Source organism: Petromyzon marinus, chromosome 1, assembly GCF_048934315.1.
Source record: "Petromyzon marinus isolate PM22_M1 ecotype Great Lakes invasive population chromosome 1, UKy_Petmar_22M1.pri1.0, whole genome shotgun sequence".
Classification (NCBI taxonomy): domain Eukaryota; kingdom Metazoa; phylum Chordata; class Hyperoartia; order Petromyzontiformes; family Petromyzontidae; genus Petromyzon; species Petromyzon marinus.
Window position 1 is genome coordinate 31143739 of NC_133667.1, and position 23048 is coordinate 31166786.

The following is a 23048-nucleotide window of genomic DNA, read 5'->3' on the forward strand; positions in this document are numbered from 1 at the left end:
ATTGTGTTAGATGCAGAAACATGCGTTTAGAGTATTTGGCTGCTATAAATTGCTACGTGATAAGCCACGTCGTTGAGCTATCATTTGTGGCCAGGTCGCTTCTAATAGAGAGCTTCATAGCTCAGTGGACCTTACCTGGTAAAATAAATATAGTTTAGCTTTAGTCGGGGGGTCCACACAGTGTGATTAGACCCAGGTCAAAGTGTGTAGGAGAGTATATATATTCTTGGTTCTTTCGGTAAAGTCACGTTGAAGGGAAACAATAAAATAATAAAAAAAATAAAACATTAAAATTCTCACGTTTCGACTGCAACACAAGCAGTCATCATCAGGTGTGTAGGAGAGGTTTAGTGGAATAACTTTAATCTGATGAGTGATGATTTAGTCAGTTAAAGCACTTAACTCCGAATTGTAACATCGCGATTCTAAATCAATCCCGGTCAGGTGTTTAACTCATGGTGTCAATAAATCATAAATCACTCGGTGAGAAGTCAACTGCAGTTTTGTACAGGACTCATCAGTTTATTTTGTCTGACCAGGTGAACAACTCTGACTTACTCCTGCTAAAGAAATATGACATCCACGCAAGGCTGTCAATGAAAGTATACCTCCTATAATCACCCAGGAATGTCTGTCCTTAATGCTCGTGACGTCACACCGCATCGACCAGCCCCCCTCATTAATAATCATGAGCAGATGACATCACTCCACATGGAGCACCCTCCCACCTCATTAATAATCATTATAAGATGACGTCCTCCAAATGGACACCCCCCCCCCCCCCTGTTGTATATGTAGGCCTTTCTCCAAAATTTCATATTAAGAATAATTCTACCAATTTTTTTAATAAAATAAAACAAACACCCTCACCCCGCTACCTCTCACAGGCCACACCAAGCATCTGGAGGTCAGGACCGCATGCCATGACCTCCCCACGTACGTTTTGGACAGTTCACAAACAAATCTGCAGAGCCGCAAAACACAGACACATAGCAGGGACAAACGGACATGATAACTGGAAATATTTTTTAATACGGTAAAAGTTCGAAGCTTGGCTATAAGAATAAGTCGACATTATAAACTTCGATTTAAAGCTTTCGTGACTGCAATGATTCATCTTCTTTGGTTCTTTCGGTAAAGTCACGTAGAATGAGAATAAAATAATAAATTGATAAAATAAAATAACACAATAATATTCTCACGACGTTTCGGCCACAACACAAGCGGCCTTCATCAGGTGAAGGGAGCGAGACTGTCTGGTAGGACAGCGCTGGAGTGAGAGAGCCACGTTCAGATCACGGCTTTTAAGCTGTGTGAGAGGAACAAAGAGCCTTGACGAAGGAATTAGCATAAAATTTAGCATTGAAAAGGCTGAATGATTAGCTTGTGACTGGTCACAGAAATAGCTATGTTAAAAGTTAAAGCATACACATCCGCAGAGGCACCCATTGTTAAAAGGAATTAGCATAGAATTTAGCATTGAAATAGCTAAATTAAGGCATTCGCTTGTAACTGCTACAGAAATAGTTACGTTGAAGTCAGAGCATACACATTCACCGAGGCACTTAGTACAAATCAAAACAGGAGAATTTAGCATTGAAATAACTAGGCGAATTTAGCATTGAAATAACTGGGTGATTTGCTAGTGACTGGTCACAGAAATGACTACAAATCTGAGCTATTCACAGTACTATATAGTGAACCAATAAAAACTAAAATATAAATTACCTTCATGTTATCAATAAACTCTATATTCTCCAATCAGCTAAGCTACCAACCATAAGTCGTTATATATCACAATGCTATATGGCGAAAAAATGGGTGGATTCTTACCCTCAAATTTCCATACCACGGATAGCTACGGGCCCCGTTCAGACGGACGAGTTCGTCCATGGTCGGAACAGAGGAGGGGGAGAGAGATAGCTGCGAAGCCCTAGTATACTCCATGTTGTAAACCATACCATTAACCGTGGTGTGAGAGGTATTAAGAGGCAATGCTGGCGAAAGAGCTGCGGTCTGAAGGTCATCGTAAAATTACAATTAATTAAGAACAGAAATGATTTAACACATCTTTCCAGTGGTTACTGAGCCTGAATCCATCTTCTCGGTTGAAATTGTCTCTGTGCTTGTATATGTGAATGGCCTCATGAACGAATCTCTCATGGTAGCCAGTTGGTTTGCAAAGAACCTCCGTCTTGGAGAAGTCAATGTCATGTGAGCCCACTGAATTGTAACAGTGATCTGCCACGGCAGAGGAGTTCGTCTTACCGTGTTTCAAGTCTGCTTTATGTTCGCGGATGCGATCCGAGATATGTCTTTTGGTTTCTCCAATGTAGCTACTACCACAGAGGCACTTTAGTTTGTAAACGCCCGGGTACTGTATGTCTGGAAGAGCATCTTTTACAGATGGAACTAAATCACGGATTTTGTGTACTGTGTTGAATCGGACCTGGATCTTGTGTTTATTCAGGATTTTGGAGATCTTTTTAGTGACCCCTGCAATGTAGGGTAAGGTGATGGTTTTGAGTGGCTCCACAAGAGGATCCTTCTTCATGACTGGAGTGATGGCTTTGCGGATTGTGTAGTCGGAGTAGCCATTAGCCCTGAGAGCCTGGTGTACGTGTTTGAGTTCACTGGTAATGTGTTCCTGGTCGGAAATGCATTGGGCTCTATGGTATAGAGTCTTGATGAGGCAGTTCTTCTGGGATGGATGGTGGTGGGAATCCGGTTTCAAGTAAGCATCTGTATGGGTAGCTTTCCTGTAGACAGAGTGGCTCATTGAACCATCATGTCTCCTTTTAATTAAGACATCCAGAAAGGGTAGTTTGCCATCTTTTTCGACCTCCATGGTAAATCTGATGGCTGGGTGTATGGAATTGATGTGGTCGCGGAATTGGTCTAGAGCAGGCTGGCCATGTGGCCAGATGACAAAGGTGTCATCAACGTACCTCTTCCATAAGGTCGGGCGTAGAGTGGCAGTCTGGATGGCGTCAGTTTCAAATTTTTCCATGAATACGTTGGCTACAACCGGAGATAGGGGGGAGCCCATTGGGGTGCCCTCAGTTTGTTTGTAGAAAGTTCCATTCCAGGTGAAGTATGTGTTGGTTAAGCAATGTCTCACCAGGGGGGGTACATCAGTATGCAGTCCTTGATGAACCAGGTCTTCAATGATAGCGATGGTGTCAGGTACCGGGACTTTGGTGAACAAGGACACCACATCAAAACTGACAAGCAGGTCGTTTGGGGACAGGGAAATGTCTTTGATTGTCGATACCAGGTGAGTAGAATTTAGTACCGCAGAGGTGGTTTTTCCAGTGAAAGGTCGCAGTATATCAGCCAGAAAACGTGCCAGTTTGTAGGTGGGGGAGCTGATAGTAGAGACGATGGGACGAAGGGGTGTATCTTCTTTGTGTATCTTTGGAAGGCCATATAATCTTGGTGGTCTGGCAGCAGAGGGTTTCAACAAGAACTGTTTGTTCTCATCAATTAATGCTGTTGAATCAGAGATAATTTTGTTCGTTTTGGTGACCAGGCTGTTGGTGGGATCTCTTTTTATTTTTGTATAGCTGCCATCGTTGAGTAGTTCTTGAATTTTGTTGTTATATTCTGTTTTGTCCATGATGACAGTGGCATTGCCTTTGTCGGCTGAGAGAACGACAATATCATCCCTCTTTTTTAATTGAGATAATTCAAAACGTTCGTCTTTGCTGATGTTGCTAGGTGGCAACTTAGCGTTTTTGAGGGTTGCAGCGATTTCAGATCTTGCTACGTCTGCAGAGATGTGACTCAAGCCCTTGAGTGCAACGTCGACATGGGCAATGATATCATTAACCGGTAAGTGTCTCGGTGTGACAGCAAAGTTTAGACCTTTAGCTAAAACGGATTTCAGACCATCAGAAATGGAACTGTTACTGCGATTAATTACGACTTTGTTGACGTCTATCTTTTCGGTGTGTGGATCCGATTTTTTGCTGGAGAGGTGATTGAATTTGGAAATCAAATTGTCCCTACATTTGTTCGACATAGTGGCAGCCGAAGAGGTAGTCATATTGTCTACATGTTCCCAATCCGATGTAGACATTGTTGCTGTCAATTTGAAGTGTGATTTGTAGAGTGTCTTGTCTAACTGATCGAGTTCGGTGCGTGTAAGTCTGATTTTTTCCGAGATAAGAGCGAAGCTAGTTCTAGCTAGAATTCGTTTTGCATTGAGAGAAGTTGCAACAGCAGAGGTCAGTGTAAATGCGGTTGGTATTACCTTAGAGTCCGGCATCTCTTCAGAAAGGTGAGAGACTCGATTAGTTGAGCCTTCTTATCCCGAAGTCTGTTGAATGATCTTAAGGATGTGTGGAATCCCTCCCCGTAGAGGCGGTTAAATTTCGATTTAAAGCTTTCGTGACTGCAATGATTCATCTTCTTTGGTTCTTTCGGTAAAGTCACGTAGAATGAGAATAAAATAATAAATTGATAAAATAAAATAACACAATAATATTCTCACGACGTTTCGGCCACAACACAAGCGGCCTTCATCAGGTGAAGGGAGCGAGACTGTCTGGTAGGACAGCGCTGGAGTGAGAGAGCCACGTTCAGATCACGGCTTGTCATCTGGCCACATGGCCAGCCTGCTCTAGACCAATCCCGCGACCACATCAATTCCATACACCCAGCCATCAGATTTACCATGGAGGTCGAAAAAGATGGCAAACTACCCTTTCTGGATGTCTTAATTAAAAGGAGACATGATGGTTCAATGAGCCACTCTGTCTACAGGAAAGCTACCCATACAGATGCTTCCTTGAAACCGGATTCCCACCACCATCCATCCCAGAAGAACTGCCTCATCAAGACTCTATACCATAGAGCCCAATGCATTTCCGACCAGGAACACATTACCAGTGAACTCAAACACGTACACCAGGCTCTCAGGGCTAATGGCTACTCCGACTACACAATCCGCAAAGCCATCACTCCAGTCATGAAGAAGGATCCTCTTGTGGAGCCACTCAAAACCATCACCTTACCCTACATTGCAGGGGTCACTAAAAAGATCTCCAAAATCCTGAATAAACACAAGATCCAGGTCCGATTCAACACAGTACACAAAATCCGTGATTTAGTTCCATCTGTAAAAGATGCTCTTCCAGACATACAGTACCCGGGCGTTTACAAACTAAAGTGCCTCTGTGGTAGTAGCTACATTGGAGAAACCAAAAGACATATCTCGGATCGCATCCGCGAACATAAAGCAGACTTGAAACACGGTAAGACGAACTCCTCTGCCGTGGCAGATCACTGTTACAATTCAGTGGGCTCACATGACATTGACTTCTCCAAGACGGAGGTTCTTTGCAAACCAACTGGCTACCATGAGAGATTCGTTCATGAGGCCATTCACATATACAAGCACAGAGACAATTTCAACCGAGAAGATGGATTCAGGCTCAGTAACCACTGGAAAGATGTGTTAAATCATTTCTGTTCTTAATTAATTGTAATTTTACGATGACCTTCAGACCGCAGCTCTTTCGCCAGCATTGCCTCTTAATACCTCTCACACCACGGTTAATGGTATGGTTTACAACATGGAGTATACTAGGGCTTCGCAGCTGTCTCTCTCCCCCTCCTCTGTTCCGACCATGGACGAACTCGTCCGTCTGAACGGGGCCCGTAGCTATCCGTGGTATGGAAATTTGAGGGTAAGAATCCACCCATTTTTTCGCCATATAGCATTGTGATATATAACGACTTATGGTTGGTAGCTTAGCTGATTGGAGAATATAGAGTTTATTGATAACATGAAGGTAATTTATATTTTAGTTTTTATTGGTTCACTATATAGTACTGTGAATAGCTCAGATTTGTAGTCATTTCTGTGACCAGTCACTAGCAAATCACCCAGTTATTTCAATGCTAAATTCGCCTAGTTATTTCAATGCTAAATTCTCCTGTTTTGATTTGTACTAAGTGCCTCGGTGAATGTGTATGCTCTGACTTCAACGTAACTATTTCTGTAGCAGTTACAAGCGAATGCCTTAATTTAGCTATTTCAATGCTAAATTCTATGCTAATTCCTTTTAACAATGGGTGCCTCTGCGGATGTGTATGCTTTAACTTTTAACATAGCTATTTCTGTGACCAGTCACAAGCTAATCATTCAGCCTTTTCAATGCTAAATTTTATGCTAATTCCTTCGTCAAGGCTCTTTGTTCCTCTCACACAGCTTAAAAGCCGTGATCTGAACGTGGCTCTCTCACTCCAGCGCTGTCCTACCAGACAGTCTCGCTCCCTTCACCTGATGAAGGCCGCTTGTGTTGTGGCGGAAACGTCGTGAGAATATTATTGTGTTATTTTATTTTATCAATTTATTATTTTATTCTCATTCTACGTGACTTTACCGAAAGAACCAAAGAAGATTATAAACTTCATTCATAATAAAGGTTTTTGGGTTAGATCGCGTTTATTTATAAATGTGTCGTAACCCTCCACCACCCGACACGGCCAATCAGCAAAAAAAGTGTCACGTTGACAAACGACAAATAATTCACTACTTCAGCCCACCGATGTGTTGAAGAGTTAATCCACATTTACAGTTTGAGTACGACGTTTCGCTGGTAAATACATCCAGCATCATCAAGCAATTCGCCAGAATGGTAAAGCCCTCGCTTGCTCCCGGTTTTTATATAGAGCAGCAGGGTGACGTCATCACTTAACTCATATCAGGTGCAGTGATTAGAGGCGGAGGGGGGGGGGGGTATTGTAATTATATAATCGATTAGTAATCAGTCATTGGTTATGATTAGTAATGAGTTGTAGATTAGTAATTCTTTAAATGTAATGTGTATTATTTAATATATTACATTTAAAAATTATTTAAATGTACACATTACATTTAAAGAATTACTAATCTACAACTCATTACTAATCATAACCAATGACTGATTACTAATCGATTATATAATTACAATACCCCCCTCCGCCTCTAATCACTGCACCTGATATGAGTTAAGTGATGACGTCACCCTGCTGCTCTATATAAAAACCGGGAGCAAGCGAGGGCTTTACCATTCTGGCGAATTGCTTGATGATGCTGGATGTATTTACCAGCGAAACGTCGTACTCAAACTGTAAATGTGGATTAACTCTTCAACACACCGGTGGGCTGAAGTAGTGAATTATTTGTCGTTTGTCAACGTGACACTTTTTTTGCTGATTGGCCGTGTCGGGTGGTGGAGGGTTACGACACATTTATAAATAAACGCGATCTAACCCAAAAACCTCTATTATGAATAATATTGGTCGCGAAAGCCTACGTGTTAAACCCATTATAAACTTCAGTATTACTTGTTTCATGTCTTATTGTATTTTCTATCTACGTGACTTTACCAAGAGAATTCTAGATTTGAAGCTTTCGTGACTGCAAGGATCCATACTCTTTAGTTCTATTCGGTAAAGTCACGTAGGTAAAAAAAATCAAACAACAAAAATCACGACGTTTCGGCCACAACACAAGTGGCCTTCATCAGGTGAAGGGACCATACTGTCACGAGGACAGCGTTGGAATTAAGAAAGTCAAGCCAGGTCGCGTCCTTTAAGCTGTGTGAGAGGAAACAAAACGCTTTGACAAAGGAATTAGCATACAATGCTCATAGAGTAACAACACGGGGGGGGGGGAGTTTACAAATGTACAAATGATGGTGTGAGAGGAAATGACCGTACAACAACGTAACGGACCGGCACGGGGGGGGGGGGGGATTTACAAACGTTGTTTTGAGGGTAAATAAGCTGCTGTGAAAGTTTGGTATATCACTACTTGGATAAATATACTGTACCATTGAAAATTTGTTTAATGTTTGGTATGATTTAGAATATCTTTCCAATGATTGCTTAATTTGAAACCATCTTCTCGGTTGAAATTGTGTCTGTGTTTGTAAATCTGAATTGCCTCGTGGACAAATCTCTGATGATAACCTATGGGTTTGCAAAGGACCTTGGTATCGGAGAACACTATATCGTGATCACCCACAGCGTTGTAACAGTGGTCAGCTACAGCAGAAGAATTCGTTCTGCCGTGTTTCAAATCTGATTTGTGCTCGCGAATTCGGTCAGAGACATGTCGCTTCGTCTCCCCGATATAGCAATCACCACAAGTGCAGCTGAATTTGTAAACCCCGGGGTACTGTAAGTCAGGAATTACATCCTTCACGGATGGGATCAGGTCACGGATTTTGTGTACTGTATTGAACCGGACCAGGATCTTGCGATTGTTTAGAATTTTTGAGATCTTTTTAGTAACGCCTGCTATATATGGTAGTGTGATGGTTTTGACCGGAGTATCAAGTGGTTGTTTCTGTATGGAGGGAGAAACAGCTTGGCGGATGGTACGGTCAGAGTATCCGTTTCTCTTGAGGGCCAGGTGTACATGTTTTAATTCACTGGTCAGGTGGTGTTGGTCCGAAATGCAATGAGCCCTGTGGTATAACGTTTTGATGAGATAATTCTTTTGAGCTGGGTGGTGGTGGGAATCAGGTTTCAAGTAGGAATCTGTGTGGGTGGGTTTCCTGTAGACAGAATGTCCCAATGAGCCCTCCCCCCCCCCCCCCCCCCCGTGCCGGTCCGTTATGTTGCTGTACGGTCATTTCCTCTCACACGATCATTTGTACATTTGTAAACTCCCCTCCCCCTCCCCGTGTTGTTACTCTATGAGCATTTTATGCTAATTCCTTTGTCAAAGCATTTTGTTTCCTCCCACACAGCTTAAAGGACGTGACCTGGCTTGACTTTCTTCATTCCAACGCTATCCTCGTGACAGTACGGTCCCTTCACCTGATGAAGGCCACTTGTGTTGTGGCCGAAACGTCGTGATTTTTGCTGTTTTATATATTTTTTTACCTACGTGGCTTTACCGAATAGAACCAAAGAGTATTTACCAAGAGAACCAAGGAATATGAATTCGAGAATAAAACACCGATCCCTGGCGACACGGACTGAGAACAAAGCTTAGCAAAACCCTCAGAATAGTGGTGGTAACAACGAGGGCACATTAAAAATCTTGGTTAAACATAAGATACAAGAAAAAAAGGTCAAACACACAAGACCAGATAATATGTATTCCATGGAATCAGAGCCTCCCCGGCCACCTTTGTCTTCCAACGATTTGACACAACACATGGTAGCCATAAAATACATATGAAGGGTGCTTCCCCTCCCTTTTAGCAAACACCACGAAGAGAGGGGTTGGGAATGCAAACAAAAACATAAACTGTCAAAAGTCAAAATGGGGGGGTGTTGGATATGAGCCTTTTCCAAAATTGATATTAACAATAATATCTGCCGATATATAATATATATTTTTTAATAATAATAAAGAGAAATAATGCATAAAACACAAACCCAAAAACACGAAAAACCAGATGTCGATCATAAACAGGCCATAAATATATAAAGAAATAATAAAACTGTCAAGGCGAGGATGCTCACAGCTATCCGAGAAAATCTCCAGATGGACAGGAGTTGATGTGCCCCTAAAGTTTTATTCTACATTTATCCTGACGCTTTGAGTCGCTTGCAAAGTCAAGGATTGCGATAAGTCGTATTGTACTAAGCTTTCACAGTTGTGTAAGAGGTGTGCGAATACAATTTACAAGTTTTGAGAGCGAGTGCCAGCTCCCACGAGCAGCTGCAGCCCGAGAGAAAGAGTGACGAGCAACGTCAAGCAATCAACCGGGAGAAAGGGCGGAAAGCACCAAGCATCGACCAAGCCAGCATCGCAGAGAATCAGCTGCACGCACAACCGGGCATCGCCAGAAAGCACGGAGCTAGAGAAAGAGCGCAGCAGCGCCACCAGCGCCACCGAGCAAGGGTGTCAGCTGCCAGCGGACAAGCGGCGAGTGCTATTGAGCACCTTCAAAGACAAGCGTCGTGCCGACTCAGCTCATCCAGCAGGGGAAAGAGCCTGACCAGCCTGAGGAAGAGGAGAGCGCCGGCGAGAGAGCCGTGGGGATAAAAGCCACACACACCGACCAGCACCAGCTGGGAACCAAGACAAGAGTGAGGAACGGCGACCAATGGACGAGCTGCCGGCGCTATCTGACGACGTAATCATCGCGCACAACCGACGGCGAGCGTCGTGCCGACCCTCTTCCTCCAGCAGTGGACAAGCAGCTGCAGCTGTTGCCGAGCGAGAGAGAGAGATCGAGGGCGCCGTGTGTATGACCCTCCCCCACACTCACCCACCCACAACGCATCGCCCGGCGTTTGCTTGATGCAAAGAATTGATCAAGGAGACAAAACCACCAACCCCACAAGACCCAACCTAAAAAATCCGGGACAGTCAACTCTGCTTGACGTCCTATTGACAAATGCCCCTCACAATTTAGCACTGACTGGTGTTCTGGGTAATAACCTTAGTGATCACTCCTTCATTTTTGGTGTGAGATCATCAGCCAGACCCAAAGCCCCCCCTAAAATTGTTGAGAAGCACTCTTTGAGGCACTTCAGCACTCAGGCATTTACAAATGATGTGCTTCACTCGGATATTGATAAGGTCTGTGATATCCCCAACCTGACTACGGCTTGGGAGACTTTCAGGTACACGTTTCTCCAAATTCTTAACAAACATGCTCCGTTGGTTAGATTTAAAACTAAAGGCAACCGCCCACCATGGTATGATCCTTTGATTACAAAGCTCATGAAAACTAGGGACAAGGCTTGGGCATGTGCTCAGAAAAGTAATTTGGTAAATGACTGGCTAGAATACAGGATTTTAAGGAATAGATGCGTAAAAAAAATACGGCATGCAAAAAATGCCTACTTTTCCTCCACTCTCCTAGAATCACATGGAAATGCCAGGATTTTTTGGAAAACAATCAAATCTATCGAAAAGGCATCCAAAACAGAAAATCTGCCCGTTGAGCTTCACCGAAATGGGGAATATTATTCAGATCCCCAAAAAATAGTTGACAATTTTAACCTTCATTTTTCTGAAGCTGGTAATCTTTTTGATAATGTTTTGGTAGTCACCCCTGCTCCTGCAAATTCCTACACCCCTGTCCAAACATTAAACGAATTTAGTTTCCAACCAATCCATGAAAGTAATGTTCTGAAACAACTGTCCTACCTCAAAGGGTCCTCCTCTACCGGAGCAGATAGTTTTCCCGTCTTTGCTCTACTAACTGTTGGTCACCTAATATACAAACCTATAGCCCATATTTTCAACCTGTCCATCAAAGAAGCATCAGTTCCTCTAGAATGGAAACATTCCTATGTCCGTCCACTTCACAAAGGGGGCCCTAAAGATGATCCCAATAACTACCGACCTATCTCAATTCTGTCCCCATTGATGAAAATTTTGAAAAATTATTGAACTACCAAATTAGCAGTTTCCTGTCCAGCAACAATCTACTACATCTAAAACAATCTGGGTTCGCGAAAAAAATACAGCACCACATCTGCTGCATTAGACTCTTTGAATCAAATTTACAATAGCCTTGATAATAAGCAGTACTGTGCCTGTCTTTTTCTTGACTTGTCCAAAGCTTCTGATACAGTAGACCACAACACCCTGCTGAGTAAACTAAGTTGCCTTGGTTTTTCCGAGAACACAGTACAATGGTTAAAAAAATACCTCTTTTCTCGCACCCAAACTGTATTCACAGATGGTTGGAGGTCAAACAGTGTTAAGATAAAAAAGGGATTCCACAGGGTTCCATCCTCGGCCCCCTCTTGTTCTCTCTTTATGTCAATGACTTGGGCACTGAACTGGATCATTCCAGGGTAAATCTTTTTGCAGATGACACGATACTGATTACTGCTGGCCGCTCTCCGGATGACGTGATTGCTAAGCTCCAGGGTGATTTCAACAAACTACAACAGCAGCTAGTTTCTCTTAAACTAGTCCTGAATACCTCCAAACCAAGGTGCTATGCTTCTCTCCGGGACTAAAGCAGGAAGTTATTTTTCCCCAATTACATTCCTTGAATAATTATCAAATAGAGCAAGTCAAGATCTATAAGCATCTTGGGGTCATCCTGGATTCAAAACTTAGTTTTGAAGATCACATTGATTATATTGGTAAAAAGACAAAAATAAAAATTGGTTTTCTGTATCGACACAAGCACTGCTTCCCCCCCAATGTTCCGTTTGGAATTGATAAAAGCTACAATACTGCCTCTACTTGACTACTGTGACATCGTGTATAAATCAGCCCCAAGTACTGTACTGAAGAAGCTTGATTCCATCTATCACTCGGCCTTAAGATTTGCATTGAAGTGCCCATATAGGACTCACCACTGTGATCTCTACATTGGGTCAAACTTAACATCTCTTAATGTTCGACGGCTTGTGCACCAGATCTTATTTATTCACGATGTACTTACAAAAAATTCCGCAGACTACCTACTGGATCTCCTCTCTGTTTTAAAGAACAAATTTGACCTCAGGTCTTCGCTCATTTGCTATTGATGCCCCCAGGGTCTGGAATGCTATTGCCAATAAACTGCAACTTGAATCACTACCTATGAGATCTTCACTCAAAACTGCTCTAGAGGAGTTGTACAACCCTAGCTGCCACTGCTATCCAGTGGCCTAAAATATGGCTCTAGATTTTGGTGTTATAATTTATTTATGTAGTTTATTGTTAAAAATTCGGTCACAGTCCCTATGATCACTGTTACATTGCATTTATGGCTTCTATTTTGGTGATTTCAAAAAGTTTTTTTTAGTTTTGGCCATGTTTTTGTTTATTGTAGTACGGAGTTGGACTGATGGCCTTAATCTTAGTTGTCTTGTGGTTGTTGTTGTTATTTGATTTGCATCCCACTGGGATTTTTGCACACAGCGTTGGTGTACGGTGCTATTTCAGGAATATTTTGATATTTTTTTCCTGGATTTTCTGTTTGCACAGTCACATAATCACTTTAAGATGTTTTCTTGTTCATGTTTTTTGTTTGTTGCGGTTGCACCCGATTCAAGAGCCGAATGGCTCACAGGGTTATACCAAATAAATGAACTATGAACTATGAAGTATGAACCAACACACACATACTGTAAAGCACATACCGGGACTAATAATTAGAAGACTAATGATAAGAGTGCATAAATTATTAGCTGATCATGAAGAACATTGCTGCCCATTGCGTTACGTGGATAGTCGTTTAGAAGTATTTTAGTCGTCATTTTTGTGAATTGCATAACTTTACCAATGAATTCATTGATTAAACTAAACGTTTAGAAACGTACGTTACGAATCCACACACTCACAGGGAGACTATTGTGTTGAAATCTTTCTTTTGATCACATAATCTTGAAGCCTTAGCCAATCGATAAGCATTTGCTGAAGCAGGCACACTGCCGCACACATTGTTCCAAGACATTTCGTTAATTACATAATCTTACCAATGAATTCATTGAGGTCTACTTTTGCCTTCGGGATATGTTTCTTTATTGCCGTTCGTATGAATATCGTCACATTAATTTTTAAGGACTTCTTCCTATTGCCATATATGCTCGCGCTACTCTGAGGAATTTATCGATTGTTCTGTTACCCAGTTAACAAACGTAATCATTGAGGGTTAAATGTACGGATCAATGAGGAGAACGTCTCCAGGAGTACTGTGTTGACAATTCCAAGCATAAGAGTTCGCATATGAGAATGCTATGTTTTTTTTAGAGATTAAAGAAGTGTCTGAGTGGTGCCTTCCCAAGTTCATGCATAATAATATTAATTATAAGAACTGTATCCTGCGGTGAGATTTGAATTTGGAGACCGGACATAAAAACACTAATACATAATCAGTAAACGTTAAAGCGAAAATAATTGTATTATCCTGCTTGAGAATACAACCCTAGACAATGAAGCCGAGCTTAATCAGCAAAATTACATCACACTTGCATAACTTGATACAATTAATTGTATTATCCCGATTGATAATACGACCCTTGGACAACGAGGCAGAACCAAATTATCTTAACTGTGTGCATTAGCATAATCGCATACATTTGCATAACTTAATACAATTACACCTCCCCAATTAGCATAAATTATCTGCATACTTACATAAATTAGCCTAATTTCGGATACTTTTTATTATTTTTATTAAATTTTCAAGACCCGACATATACAACACCCCCCCCACCCCCATTCATAATAATTAGTGGGTGACGTCACTCCACATGGGGGGCCGAGGGGCCTCCTCCCCCCTCCTTGGCGTCAACTTAAACCTCTCACTACAAAGCCAGAACTCTCACGTCACACAATCTCCGTAATGCTAATTAGACATCAAAGTTAAAAGGACGTCATGATGAACAAGGGATTATAACCTTAAAATGAAATAGGTCTGTGTCACCGCGCCCTTACAAATTGCACATCCACTGATGCAATATCACGCCGCAGTCTGCTTTTTGCTTGCAAGTTTAAGATTTACTGCAATACACCCGTCCAAGGACGGGCAAAAGGCTAGTATTTTAATAACATTCCACCGGTTTATGCAAAGTGATATGTACCACGTGCAATGTTTTAACATTGCGTTTGTAATAAAAATGCACCCAGAAACACGCAATTTTAAACGCCTGCATATTATGTGTTCGTTTACTCATCGATGAATGAATGAGTGCGGTGAGGTTTTTCCACGTTCGGCAATGCCAACGAGTGTCACACGAGGCCCTCACCCTGCGCACGTGCTCCTGCAGGCCGTCCAGCCCGAACGAGCGAATCACAAACCACAGCTTGAGCGAGCGGAAACGCACAGTCAGCGGGATCTGCCAGTGCTGCACAAGACGTCACTTCAGATTGGCATCATCGTCATAATAATAATAACAACCAACGTCATCATCATCACTGTCATTTTAGTTTGTGTCGATCGCCGAAAGAATTAGGTTATTATATTCATTTCAGGAAATGTGAAGAAATTGTTGGGCGAACTCGTGGACCGTGATGCAGTGGGGTAACGACATTAAGGGGGTCCGGCAATCGGTGAGGTGGGGCCCTAATACAGCTGCAATTAAAATAAAACGTGCAATGTAAATGAAAGCATTTTAATAAAATTTAATTAAAACCGCGGGTGTATTTAAGTTTTTGTTATTTTACACTGTTGGAAACATATCTCATGGTAGTTGTCATGGGGGCCCCAACTCATAGCCTTGGCCACCAGGGCGGGTGGTGGGGTCGAGGCACCCCCTGCACCCACGCTAGTTACACTACTGCTGTGATGCCCTTCCACTGCTATTTAAGGACCCCCCCCCCTTCTCTGTTTTATGCCGACCGACTGATGCCCCACCACTCCCCCTGTGAAAACTGAAAATAATCTATCCGAGCCACGTTGCGACAGGGAATTTATTATTGAACACTTTTGTTTCTGCAACATTTTACATTTCTCACGTGACAAAGTTGTTTTTGCGCTCATTTCTATTTGCTTATCTTCTGTACGTACTTTATTTATTTTTCCTTTGTCATTTTTGTCACCCAGTTCACCCTCTCGAACGAGGCTACTCTGGTCAATCCAGGAGTTTTCACCTGGTTAACCAATATCCACTTGAAACTTATCTGAAATGCACTGGGATTATCGCTTAATAAAATGAGGACAATTAGTTGAAATGAAAAGAATTGAAAAGTATATATATAAATTGGAGGTGGACAAAATACACTCACCATGAGGTCGGTGACCGAACCGGAGTGTTCGTGCTTTAAGTAGTGCGGCTCCACGCAGAACGTGCTCTGCAGACTCCGCTTGTCCGCCACCCTGGCACAGTGAGTCGGGCTCTTAGCGTACGTTGAGGGTGCAGCAGTTGGGCATCGAATAATTCATCCTCACAGGGACGCAATGAATTATTATTCAGATTCGTGATTCGATTCAAGAAGAGATTCTGTTTTGTCCCGTTTTTACCGTCACGTTTTTGAAGTTTCACTGTTGTATCACAGTTTTATCCTAAAAGTGGCAGCATTATTAATATATGGTTTGAATAAACCTCACCAGATTATTACATGAACGATTTGATGGATGCATCATGAACTGGTGCATCGTTACATGCATACAGCAAATAATTGTACAACCTGGCACCAGAAAGTTAAAGGTAGTGCAAGGGCAGTAGTGGCACAGTCGTTTGCGCATTCTACTGACCCGCCCTTACTGGACATCTTTTTGGCTCATCATATTCCTCCAGTCTAAATAAAGATTCTGATTCTGCTGGGTACAACCGACCACAGCTAACAACAACAACACGCTGTACAACATTATAAAGAATGGTCAAACAACCTCCATAACCGACGCCGTGTGGGGAGGCCATCCAGCAGTGGATTGAAAAACGAAGTGGGTTTCTACCTGAAACCCAAATAAATGAAGTCGTGCACGAATTTGGCTCCATCATTAAACAGGGTGGATTCCGCACCGGCACTGGTATAACAAGACAGGAAACAGGAAGACTTCTTCACAATTCTGATAAATCGCCTGATGGAGCTGGTTGTAATCACCAGCGAAACGTTATGCTCAAATTGTAAATGTTGTTGGTTTACTCTCCAACACAACGGTGTGCTGAAGTAATAACTAATTGGCACGTTTTGTTTACCTGACAAACCTCACTTGTTGGCTGTGTCGGGTGGTGGTGGGTTAACGACACATTTATATTTACGTAATCTAACCCAAAAACAAGCTTTGCTATGAATAATATTGAAGGTAAACAGGTATAACAACATCACTTTAATCGTGATTCGCCCCTCCAAATATTTGGCATTCTGCTCAAGCTGCCGGTTTCGAGCCGTTACTGACGTCTCTTCTCACCAGAAGACGGTGCAGTCCAGGTTGACCATCATCCACTTGCCCGGGTTGACCACGAACGAGTCGGCGATTTCGATCCCGTGCAGGGGGTCACGCAGCTCGGGACACAGGAATGCAGTGCCCGCGTACGCTGCGTCCACGTGCAGCCACAGCCCCTCCTGGCGGCCTGCGGGGAGCATAGGTGGAGGCAAAGTGAGCGGTTAAACGAATTACACGTGGATGTCTGGATTCTTATTGTAATAGTGTAGCACCATTTGTTGAAAGCAGTGCTGGATTATCCTAGTGTAGTGTCTTCAGAAATTACTCACACTGACACGTTGTAACAAGTCACCTGCTTACACTTTATTCACCTATTATTGCACCAGTTGTAGGCACTCCTATGACTATCTGTATGGTCACTTATTTTTAACCTCTCCCCACTCTTATCTACCTTTCACCTCCCTTATCCTGCACTCAGCAGCTCTGCTCTCAGTGACTCCGCACACAGCGTCCTCGTACACAGCGACTCCGCACACAGCGTCCTCGTACACAGCAACTCCGCACACAGCATTCTCGTACACAGTGACTCCGCACACAGCGTCTCCGCACACAGCGTCTATGCACACAGCGTCCTCGTACACAGCGTCTCTGCACACAGCGTCCTCGTACACAGTGACTCCGCACACAGCATCTCCGCACACAGCGTCTCTGCACACAGCGTCCTCATACACAGCGACTCCGCACACAGTGTCCTCGTACACAGCGACTCCGCACACAGCGTCTTCGCACACAGCGTCTCCGCACACAGCATCTCTGCACACAGCAACTCTACATCTCCACCGCTGCTCTCACCTACGCTCCCTCAGACCGACTCACCCATGTGTCCTGGGCGGGGGGATCAGCTAACACCCGCCCGGCGATGGCGTGAGGGTTGAGGTCCCGTTGACGGCTGGAGCAGCAGAGGCGAGATGTCTTCACACTTGGTCCCCGGCAACAACCCCCTCTCCGCTCACGCACATACCCTTACATCCCTCTGCTAATGATCCGAGACCTCTCGTGCTTCTCTATAGGCTCTCACCAGGCTGGCGCCTGTTGGCCCATAAATCAACCCTTATCTTCCGTCTCCCTGGCAACACCTCCGGTCTCAACGTGCACAACAGGTCGACCCTGTTTGCACTTGCTTCGCCCCTTAACAACTGCCGGTTTGTCCGTGCAAACCCCATGTTGCACACACGCACCTGTTTGGCCTCAGTTTCCCTCGGTTAACTGTGCACACCGCGTATTTCACTCCTCTACACTAGTAGCAAAAATAGCATATGCTACAGGCCCCGCACTTTCAAGGGCCCCGCGCTAAATGCTTTCAAGCTATAAATTCCGGCTCAGTGATTCTGCACTTACTCTATTACTATAGTACGATACAGCCTTCAAATTTTATGAACGACTGGCTGTTCAATGTGTCCTATTATCTGGCTGTATAGCAAATGAAAAAAACCTATTTCTTTACTATGCAAGAATTTGTTTTTGTGTTTTAATATTTACGTGTATTTTTTACTTTAGGGCCCCTTTATAACATATGCTACAGGCCCCACACTAGCTGAATCCGGCACTGGTTTAAAGTATTGTGCAGTAATACAAGCATTTTACATCGTACCTCCATTTAGCAGAGTTGGCTATGTACGGTGCGAAAGTAGTTCAACATACATACATACATGAACACGAGTAAAACATTTGTTTAACATTTTGGCTTTCGCAACCAATATGTATTATGAGTAACAAAATCAGTTTACCTAAGAAATTGTGTCAACACTAAAGCTTGCCTCGATTATTTCAACATCAACATGAGCTATTTATCCAATGCTGTGTGAAGCCCTCAAGGACTGCCAATCTGTCGTTAGTATTAACCACCATTCAGCATCCCCCCTTGCAAAGTGTAATCCCACCTCTCCTAAAAATCAATGTATTTAACTTGTGTACACGTTGTTATCCATGGGCTCCACTTTTGTCTCTGTTATTTATTATTTCACTGGTTGGAATGTACACTCAGTTCTAGGCAGGCAGATTAATTAATGTTTGCTGTACTGCCAAGAAGTAGCAGGACTGCCATGTAGATCTCCTGGCCACCATGTATGGGACCCGAAGTAGGCCAACTAAAGAGCCTGCAACTACTGTTTGTGTTTGCAACTACTCTTTGTGTCTCCTCGCTCTGTCCATAATATTTGTGTGACGATGGTGTGTTGGCGTTCGGTGCATTTCAAATATGGTGTCTCACAGATAGGGCCCAACTCGGACAAGTTGTCAAAGGCGCACACGCCCGTCGATCCAAGGGTCGCACACACCTGTAGGGAGCATGGGAACGATGCACAGCAGCCAGAACAGCCACCACCAGCACACAGATGAGCGGATGATCGACCCAAGAAAACAAACTGGCATAGAAATCCTCAATGTGTATTTAGTGCGAGCAGGTCAGACCTTAGGGGTGGGTGATTCGAGTGGCTAACCAAGACGTAAGACAAAAAGAGGCATTGAAAATGTCTAATGGACACTGACAAGTTGCAGACGTAGGAAGAGAGGGGCACAGAGAATTATAGATGGACACACGATGAGACACAGAGAGCCGGATACACATTGAGAGGCACAAAGAAAAGAAAAACTCGCAGAGAGATATCGAGGCAAAAAGAAAGAAATATATGTTTTATAGTCAGGGTGGACCTGGCACCAAGGCTTTCTGATACATTAACCATAACTTGGTCATCTGTGATATGTTAACACAACTAACTTTGCATATAATGAATCTGATTCGTAAAAGAGTTTAAATTAATAACGATGCCAAAATTAAATGTACTTTAAAATAAGCAACTGAGAAAAATCATCAAAACTATTCATAACTTAGTGACATGTAGAAGATTGTAGAAGGTAGAAAATGTTAGTACAGAATCAGGGATTCCTAGCTGTATCCTTCTCCCATTGTGAAAACAAGCTAACAGTTTGATAATGTTTTTTTAATAATTGGTAGTATCATGGTATAAATGAAGCCTCAACTTACGCACACAATATTTGTGCAAAGAGTGAAGCGACTCACGAAAAACGGGACGAGGCCCTGTGCTCTGTCCTCCTCCACGGCGCGTCGGAGCGTCTCCCCGCGCAGCGAGAACTCCAAGTCCGTGGACAGCGAGCGCAGCCTCACCAGCGACACGAGGCTCGCCTTCAGCACCGACGAGTGAGCCTGGCGGATGTGCGCAAACATTTAGAAAACACGTAATTTTTATAAAACGCACAATAAAAAAAACTAAACACATTTGTCGCCTTAAAATGAGAAAATATATAATAGGTGACGTTTTGGGCAATGGCACTTTTTAAAGATGTGAAATGAATAATGATCATAGCCCTAAATGTCGCCTATTAAAAAAAACATTCTTTTTAAGGTAGTGTTATTGACGAATGTGACCATTTATAAAACATGGAATTTAATTCAAACACACGTTGTTTATCTCCCAAAGCAGATCTTATCGGTAAAGTCACGTAGGTATAAAATAAAACAAATCACGACGTTTCGATCGCAACACAAGCAGTCGTCCTCAAGCGGAAAAAATATAATCCAGCAGTGGAACTGCGATCAAAGCGTCGTGATTTATTTTATTTTATATCTACGTGACTTTACCAAAAGAATCAAAGAGTATGGATTCCTGCAGTCACGAAAGTTTCAAATCAAGATCAGATCTTATCGATTAAAGTAGGAAAACCGAGAAATTGTAAGAGCTGATCGTGGAGCCTTGTCTTTTTAACAATAATGATTTAGATCGATTCATCAATTCACCGCTAGGTGAAGACCTCCTCATGCCGTGTCAGTCATAGTGGTTGTTTAACCATGCTTTGACACGCTGGTCAGTTTAGGTTTGGTGAGGGGGTGGAGGTGGCCATAACTGGTTCAAATATCCTTCATCATAACCATGGCCAGGAATAAAAATCTGTTTTGACTTAAAGCTTTCGTGACTGCAGGAATTCATATTCTTTGGGTCTTTCGGTAAAGTCACATAGAACACAAAAAAATAACAAACAAAAAACTACAACGTTTCGATCGGTTATATCCATCTTCCCGGTTGAAATCTTCACACGAAATTGATTTCTCTACGACGAAGGTACTTTGTAAACCCACTGGCTATCAACAAAGATTCGTTCATGAAGCCATCCAGATATATAGACAAAGACACAATTTCAACCGAAAAGATGGGTACAAACTCAGCAATCATTGGAAGAAACCAGTTTAAGTCATAACTGGCTGTGATGTTTCCATCCTACCTTCCGATGTTAGTTGTTTTTTTCGACTCTCTGATTTTACATGAACAGGTTAAAGTCTCACACTAACACAGCCACCGTCGCTCGCGTCCTCGACGTGGCGGCGGCTCTGCGATCTTACATTATCATACTACTCTCTCACATTACAATAGCCACGTCCATGCCCTCGCCGTGGAAGAAGCCCTGCGATCTTACATTAACATGCAAATTTCTCACTTTAACATCACTCGCCCCGCCCACTTCGTTCATTACCTTTGGGCTACACCCGTTTAAAACCTTTAAAACATCCTGCCTCAGCAGCTTTCCCCCTCTTTTCTCCTCCATGATGACGATTGCTTGTGTTGCGATCGAAACGTCGTAGTTTTTTTGTTCCTTTTTTTGTTCTACGTGACTTTACCGAAAGACCCAAAGAATATAAAAAACTCTGTTTGTTGGGTCCATAATGCTGTGCACTAATCACTGCACCACCACTTCACCCCATAGGGATATCTTTTTTATTTTGTTTTGTAAGCAATGTTCACATTTGTGGGTGAATCACGTTGGGGGTCATCTCGTCGGAAGTGTACGCCAAGCTAGCCTGAAGACTGATCGTATGTCTCAATAACAAAAATTCCAGCAAAAATATAATTTATTTTTCAAGTTTGCTTAAAATAGCTCTTCATTAAATTAACCTGTCGTCGTTATTCCGGCTGAGCCGCCAAAATATTTGATTCATCATTCAAAATACTCATGCAAGGTTTAAGCGATGTTATTCAACATGTGTGGCAATATAGCTTGACGTGACAAAAAAATATATCAACGGTAGTTTTCCTCCTGATAACGATCGCAATGTTGATCTGTGAGCGCACCATCTGATTTACGCAACCGCAGCGCTCCTGGGTGACAATGATCCTCTATGGGGGTGCTCCAAGAAGACTCGGTGCGTGTTAGAGGGCGAGTTATTATCCGGGCGGAGGCGCGCACCTGGTCGGAGGTGTACGCCACGAGGCGCGCGTTGAGGAGCGCGTCCTGTCCCACGTCCACGCGCGCGTCTCCGCGCAGGCGGGCGAGAGCGCGCGTCCGTGCCGCCAGCAGCGCCAGCAGGTTGGATTCGCTCACCGTGGTCTGTGGGACACAGAGAGAGACAAAGGTCCCCCGTATAGCCTTAGCAGACTTATAGGACAAGTGCTCTTTTACGAGCACCTATGAAGGGCCGGCTCAGGCGCACGAGGAAGGTGGGCAGCCAGCATCTCGCCTGATCCCCCTTTGTCTCCCCAGTGGCGATGTTTACACACTGCATCAGGTACTTATTTGTATGTACGTTGAACTTATTTCGCACCGTACGTTGCCAACCGTGATAATCGAAGGTGCGGGGGATGGACAACAAAATAAACACAAAAAGCATCTCTTGAGGCTCAGTCGACTTTGGTTAGGCCCAGAACCGGTTCAGATATTCGTCACTGGAGTTAGCCGTGAGCAGGAATTGAACTGGTCCGTCTGTGGGACACACACAGACACTGTCGCCTCAGACAAGACTGTGGACACGTGCAATTAAACTTAAGCACCTAATTAACCCAAAGCAGTACAAGAGGGAGTGGTGTAAGCGCTGCACCTCTCCACCTTCATATCTCCATATCCATTGTTCACCACGCAGTGCAAGGCTGAGTCGACGTAAGAAATATTAATTCGTCTAATTGCCATCGGTGTCCATGGCCAGGCATCGAACCCAGATTGTTAGGTTTGTGGTAGAGCACGCAAATCATTTTGTGAATATGCTCATGAACGCCTGCACGCACACGCGCAGTTGGTTGGCGATTCTTAAACATCGTATATTAGTGAAGAGGATTCAAATGGAACCCACAATTAGGGGATAGACAATTTTCACATTTATACAACTTTGCTTTGAAAAACATTCAGAGAAGCATGATGTTGATTGTTAAGGTAATCATTTTCAAATGACGACGATGGTGACGGAGATGAAGAGCCTGCAAGACTCCACCACGAGTCCCTTGCACATCTGTACGAGTTTGGACA

At 43.3% G+C, this 23048-nt stretch overlaps 1 protein-coding gene across 3 annotated transcripts in view; it reads right to left on the reverse strand.

The window, feature by feature from the left end:
* LOC116939967 (histidine decarboxylase-like) overlaps positions 1–23048 on the reverse strand; it is a 33218-nt gene that overhangs the window by 5207 nt on the left and 4963 nt on the right. For 2 of the 3 annotated variants that reach the window (XM_032949085.2, XM_076067044.1), the window contains exons 5-10: positions 21999–22139; positions 19822–19965; positions 19012–19078; positions 16767–16929; positions 15641–15731; positions 14662–14760 (exon numbers count right to left, since the gene is read on the reverse strand). In XM_032949085.2, coding sequence (XP_032804976.1) covers positions 14662–14760; positions 15641–15731; positions 16767–16929; positions 19012–19078; positions 19822–19965; positions 21999–22139 — 705 coding nt within the window. The remainder of the gene's footprint in view (positions 1–14661; positions 14761–15640; positions 15732–16766; positions 16930–19011; positions 19079–19821; positions 19966–21998; positions 22140–23048) is intronic. The other variant, XM_076067042.1, reaches the window with a different exon arrangement.